Source organism: Maylandia zebra, linkage group LG23 (genome assembly GCF_041146795.1).
Source record: "Maylandia zebra isolate NMK-2024a linkage group LG23, Mzebra_GT3a, whole genome shotgun sequence".
NCBI classification, from domain to species: domain Eukaryota; kingdom Metazoa; phylum Chordata; class Actinopteri; order Cichliformes; family Cichlidae; genus Maylandia; species Maylandia zebra.
The window spans coordinates 9,077,784-9,083,783 of NC_135188.1; the positions used below are offsets into that span (position 1 = coordinate 9,077,784).

Below are 6,000 nucleotides of genomic sequence, written 5' to 3' on the forward strand. Positions count from 1 at the left end.
TTTACACTGAAAACAAACAGCGATGTTTTGCTTTTGCACTTGGATGTAATTCTTCTGAAATACAGTCACTCTGCCACCACAAACAGCCACTGCTGTTCTAGGCAGTTAAGGGCGCAGAGTTAAGTCAACGCTGCTGCAAAGAAACAGGGCTTCTCTGTTATACAACATCAGAAGAGGTCTGCAGAACTATAGGAGTGCATACTTCAGCTAAAGCCGTTCAGCTGTGTACTTCTGTCATTTTAAAGTTACGTTTTTGAAAGCTGCATCTGAATCCAGAGCTGCGTAAGAGAAAACAACCACTGATCCAACATCCATTACACTACCAAACAAGAATTTGGACAGGCGCAAGGTAAAAATTATCAAAAAGCAGATATGGGTTAATGCAGTAAGCAAAAAGACAGACCTTAAAATGCCTTATATTGCACACTACTGGCAATCGCTTCATGGGGTTGTCACCCGTAATGGATTTCATTTAACAATGAGCCTTATCAGAACTTAGGTCATACACAATAAGCTCTCCCAATTTGGCAATCTATGTAAGCTGCAAAATGTCCCACCTCTCCCTCTGACGGTTTAGTGCCCTACATCACTACCTCCTGTTTAAACCTGTCCAGCCAGAGCATTATCATTCCCAGTGCGTAACATATCAACGATTTGTCGTGCCCCTAGGCGTCTCATAGTAACGCTAAATGTACCCTTCTACGTCCTTATGAAACGCTTGCGGCTTTCTATTACAGCCCTGAACCTAACCTTAACACATTTATAGATTCATGCAAACCCGCTCTCATGCCCCTTAACGTGTTGGGATGAGAACCTGTTGCTCCACCATCCTAGCATCCACCTGTATCCTCCCAGATGGGGGTTGCTTCATCAATTCCTAACTTCTATGTGTGTCTGAGCATAGACGCCACACTCTAACTGTATTCAGCTGTTCTGCTGTCAGTCATAGAAAACTCAGTTAAAGCAGTTATCATGAGAAACGCCCAAGAAAAGAAGACCAGGAGGCCGAGTTTATTTCTTATCATCTTTAAAGATCGACAATGACACCCAAGATTACGTATCAATGACGCATCAATGCTTTCCAGCATGTGAGTGGTATTTGCACCTTATCAGCCTCTGGGAGGAGATTGTGTTTCATGGTCCAACTGCTGTAAAACAGCTTCTCCACAACAACAACAACAACAACAACAGTCATCTTAGTCATCGCACACACACCTCATATCAACTGCATTTTTAACAGATATGCTGCAAAGTATTAAAGATCACAAAACACACAGGCTCACAAAGCAGTGTGATACTGTGTTGATGTTGAATTTTACTGAGCATATTTTACAATCTTATTGAGCTTCTTATTAACTGAAAAATGTGACGGGCAGCCAAGCAGCCAGCCATCCAAATTCACCCACAAGTAAAGCCTCACACGTGCTGCACAGCAACTGGATGCACTTGACATAATTCCTGCATTTTCTATTTCCATCTTTCGCATCCAAACCTGTGCCAAAGTTTACGTGAAAATAAATAAATAACGTTTCTGGATCGACGCTGTAACTCTATCCTGTGCTCATTCAGCTGTTGCCTAACTTTCAGTGCTTCTATTCTTTACATACAAAAACCTGCAAAATGATTTTATAAAGCTTTTTGTCAGTAACGTACTTATAAAGTAAAAGTTATGGCAGGATTGTATTCGTTCCCTATGTCTGAATGAACTTACTGAATTATTCCAGTCATATTTATTCTCCAAACTAAATGTATGGATAACTGCTGTCTTTGATTTAACATCACCCTTACAAAGACTTTAAAATGAAAAGATCAACTTTGGTTTGCGAGTCACCAACCAAAACATCATTTGTTTGACAGCTCAAAAAAAACCCCAAAAGAAGCCAAAACCTTCTGAGTACTACTACTTAACAAAATAACCCACCTACAACAGAAACTGATTCACGCAGCTCTTGGATTTCCACCTTGCGAATTTCTCAACATGTGCTTCATTTATAAGTGTCGGCTTGCACATGTTGACATCCTTTAACTCTGACGAGTGTGTTGTTCCCCACTCCAGGTGCTCGTTCTCTCCACCAGGTTACTAAGACTGACAGACATCCCCGAGCTGCTCTTCGGCACCCAGAGACTGGTACCTGATATCGGTGTGTAAAAACGGAAACGCAGGTGTTAACACGCGGATGAACACATGCACCTCGAACATCTAAACACTGAGGTGTGAAGAGGGCATGAGAAATTAAAATGGCGTGTCAACAGACGACATGCAAATGAAGCAACATTCCTGTTCTGTAAAAAGCCACCTCTCTAAGCGTGAGGCGTAAAATTCCATCAAATGTTAATATAAAGCAATAAAGTCACTTTTCAGACACCCATGTGTGATGTCTTTTATTTGCATATATACACAGGACACAAGAGGTCAAGTTAGCTGTTTAAAGCAGGTCTCTGTGTGTGAACCCATTAGAAGTGTTAACAATGGACAGCATGCTGTTGTGGCCGGAAGAATACACACTCTCTGTTAACATCATCCCCTCGCAAACATCATATGGTGACAAATAAGACCAGGATAATTAACAAAGCCTTTCACACTGCCTGCCAAGGCCGATAAATTGCTCACACTTAGACCTCACCTCCACCTTCCATCCCTCCCGTCTCTCTTTGTTCTCTCCAACATGAATCATCACAGCTAAAGCTCAGAAATTCACCCACAACTGGGGCCGTTCTCGAATCTCCCTCATTTTGTCAAACACAGGTGTAATTCAGCAAATCCTCGTCTGGCAGGCTTGAACAGAATTCCCTGATTAGGTTCTGAATTGCCAGTAAACTGATGCAATTGGATGTTTTAATGGCAAACTGTTTTAATATAATTTTCACCTCATCTTTGGGACCGGTGCAGTTGTTCGAGGTCTCTAATGAAAACAAGGTCAGCTCTGAAAGAGGGGGGAAAAAAAACCCATAAGGATTTGGCTGCAGTCGCATCAGCAGCTTCATTCTTTAGTCAAAATACTTTTTGGGAGGTCAAGGACTGCACAGAGCTTTTAATTTTAAACAGCTCACAAGATCTGTGAAGCGGCTGTACAGTCATGCTTCCATTGTGTCCATGCTTTTCATCACTAGTCTGATATCTAAGCCTTTTTAAGAATTGCTGTATTCATGGGTCAGACTACCTTGTTCTGTGTGAGTCATCTGCTCCCAGTATGAATGCAGTTTATTAGTGTTACAGTCCCAAGGACATCAGTGACTCAGAAGTTCTATAATCTATTGTTTGTAAACTTTATTCCACACATGCAAAATGAATAATGCTCCAGAGACATTTTATTGGAAGTTCTTAATATTTTTATTATGAAAAAGAACTTGTAACAAATAAATAACAATAGGCCCTTTGGACTCTTTTTAATAAAGTGCATCAGTGATAATCACCAACACATGCTACATAGTGGCTGCTACCCCACAAGGATACTTCAACCCCCACCCTTCCCTCACTCATCAATCATGCACAATGATGCTTTTGTAAGTTGCAAAAAATAAACTGCAGATATTCAAATATGAGAGTGAACACACCGAGAGCTGCACTGAGACCCAGCTTAAGTGGCTGGTATAATAATGCCGGCGTTTAGCCTTGATGAAGTGGCAGTCTGAATAAAGAACAGCCACAACAGGCACAGTACAGCTAAAAATAAGCAGTCCTTCAGAGCTGTTGTTGCCAGGAGGGCTTTATGTACAATTTTTATATTCAGTTTTTAGTTCTCTCAGCTTCAATCGGCTGTTTCTGTCCTCAAAGGGAAATTTTCTCCCCCTGAACTGCTTCACCGCTGCTCTTTGCGTCATCTGACAGGACAGACTCCATCTCACCAAGACGCCATTTATCTCTGCAAAGATTCATCTGCCTCCTGCTATACTGTTCATATCACACCAGCTGAACTGGAGCAGGACTTCACTGGAGAAGCGTGAATCTTCCGTCCTCTTTTCCAACGTTTAGTACTTTCTGTGGCCACTCTCAACCACTTTCAGCTTGTAGCGCTCCTCACACTGAGGTGACAGTCCGGACTTTGGCAGACAGCGCCTGCTTGAAGCGCCTCTTCAGATCCTGCATATTGGGAGACTTTGGTCTGGGGATGAGGAGAGAGCGCCTCTTCTCTGTGACACCACTAGCAGAGGTGGGTGGGGAGCTAGAGGCAGGGGGTGGCTGCTTGGCTAGCTGGCAGCACAGCCTGTGGAAAGCCCCGTGTACCTGGTTGTAATCCTCACTGGCAGATACTTCATAGAAGGAGCAGCCCAGGTTTCCAGCCAGAATGGGACCCTGCTGGGAGTCGACTCGCCTCAGGTGCAACAGGTCTGCCTTATTGGCCAGCAGGATTACTGGGGGCATACTGGCACCGCTGCTGCGAACAACCAGCTGGTGCAACTGATCGATCAAATCAAAGCTGCTGCGGTCAGTCACAGAGTACACCAGCACCACAGCATCCGCCCACTGAATGGAGCAGGTCACATGGTCAGGTAGACTGATGCCATTATCTGTCATCTGGGGGGAAAAAAAGAAAAAAAAAAGACAATGATTAAAACACAACTTCCTCTGAAAAACATTTCCAGCATTCTTGTTCTGATGCACAAAATCAATCAAATTTCAGGAAAGATTAAATGTTCCTCATGTTATGAAACTGAGCTTTTGTAATGTCTGGAATGCCAGCTGAGGCAGACAAAAGCTATAGGATTACTCCTCCAGAAGAGAGAGGTGTGGGTGATTGAGAAGTCTGGATGTGGATCAGGGTATCATTTACTCTGGCCCCAGACATCCATTAGCTTAAATGGAAGATTAGACAGGCAAAACAAAGGGCTCTACTTCAGGAGGAAAACAGACATGCTCGGTTTTGGAGCAGTGCCTGAAGACGCTTAGATATTTTTTAACCAGACGGTTATTTTGTCCACTCTGTTACCCTCCAGTCAGCCCAGACAGATTATAATATGTCCCTTTCTGCTCACCTCGGCACCAGGAGTGTCCTGTACTTGGATGGTCACTTGCTCTCCATCCACCTGGACTTCTCTGGAGTAGAGATTACCTGCACATAGGAGGAACAAAACCTTTAGTACCCCACAAAATAACAATTAGCTCAATTTTAGCGTTTTCCATTCATAAAAATACAGATATTCAACTTACCAGCATTTCTCTCGTAGTCTCCGATGAAGCGTTTTGTTAGGAATCTCACCACGAGTGCTGAGGAGAAGCGAGAAAACAACATTAAACATATACGCCAGGGTATACGTTACCTACAATGCTTGCGTATTTTTTTTTCCAGTTTCCTCTTACCTGTCTTCCCCACACCGCTGCCTCCTATAACGGCTATTTTAATGGCCCGGTTGGGGGCCGAGTATTCAGAAGCTGGATACTCCGCTATGGTTGTCATGTTCTGGATGAGGCGCATTGTTTTTGCCCGTCAGCTCAGTCAAAAAACGAAAAAACAATCCAAAGCAGAGACGAAACTATTTTCGAGTCCAAGTATAAAGCGAGCTTTTAAATAAAGTGAGTTTAGTAAATTCCGTTTTCCTCGCAAAGTGGTTCGGTGGTCAATTATTTTCTTCTTGTAAAAACCCGGAGGGAAAAGTCAAAACAGTCTTTAGAAGGAGAAGCTGCGAGTAAATGCTGGCGCAGAGGAGACCACGGAGTTTTTATAGCGCTCCAGAAGCGGCCACATCTGATTGGGTGTCGGTGATTCCCCCCCCCTCCTCCTCTCCTCTCCTCGTGCGTCCCCGCCTACACGTGGATGTTCAAGCTATCCTCAAGCAGGAAAGCTTTTGCAACAGGTGAGACCTCTGTCTGGGTGTTCTGATAAAATACCCTTTGTTTTTGAACGGGGAAAGGTTGTCTGTCCTCTGCAGGTATGTCACTATGAATTACACAGATTTGGGAAAGAAAACGACATAAACAAAGCTTTAGCTGTGTGGTGAAATGTCTCCCCTAAATAAACAACAAATACCCCGCATGTATAAGAGCCATCGTTACCAGAAATC

The 6,000-nt window shown here is 43.4% G+C and overlaps 2 protein-coding genes across 2 annotated transcripts in view; one reads left to right on the plus strand and one right to left on the minus strand.

The window, feature by feature from the left end:
- Nucleotides 1-2,365, plus strand: part of scfd2 (sec1 family domain containing 2) — a 100,396-nt gene extending 98,031 nt beyond the window's left edge. The window contains exon 9 of the mRNA XM_004557131.6: nt 2,057-2,365. Within this exon, the coding sequence (XP_004557188.2) occupies nt 2,057-2,149 (93 nt within the window). The 3' untranslated portion in view covers nt 2,150-2,365. The remainder of the gene's footprint in view (nt 1-2,056) is intronic.
- Nucleotides 2,366-3,291: 926 nt separating this feature from the next.
- Nucleotides 3,292-5,628, minus strand: rasl11b (RAS-like, family 11, member B). The gene is made up of 4 exons (XM_004557130.2): nt 5,300-5,628; nt 5,150-5,206; nt 4,975-5,051; nt 3,292-4,516 (listed from the first exon to the last, which is right to left on the minus strand). The coding sequence occupies exons 1-4, from the start codon at nt 5,412-5,414 to the stop codon at nt 4,019-4,021; spliced, it is 747 nt and encodes a 248-aa protein (XP_004557187.1). The 5' UTR covers nt 5,415-5,628; the 3' UTR covers nt 3,292-4,018.
- Between the last annotated feature and the right edge of the window lie 372 nt (nt 5,629-6,000).

Bases quoted from the DNA above. Each gene is read 5' to 3' on its own strand.
- rasl11b (XM_004557130.2), bottom strand. From the start codon at position 5,414: ATGCGCCTCATCCAGAACATGACAACCATAGCGGAGTATCCAGCTTCT. The intron at 5,052-5,149 runs GTAAGTTGAATA...TCCTATGTGCAG, and splicing joins AGACTACGAGAGAAATGCTG to GTAATCTCTACTCCAGAGAA. The intron at 4,517-4,974 runs GTGAGCAGAAAG...TTTTCCCCCCAG, and splicing joins AGGACACTCCTGGTGCCGAG to ATGACAGATAATGGCATCAG.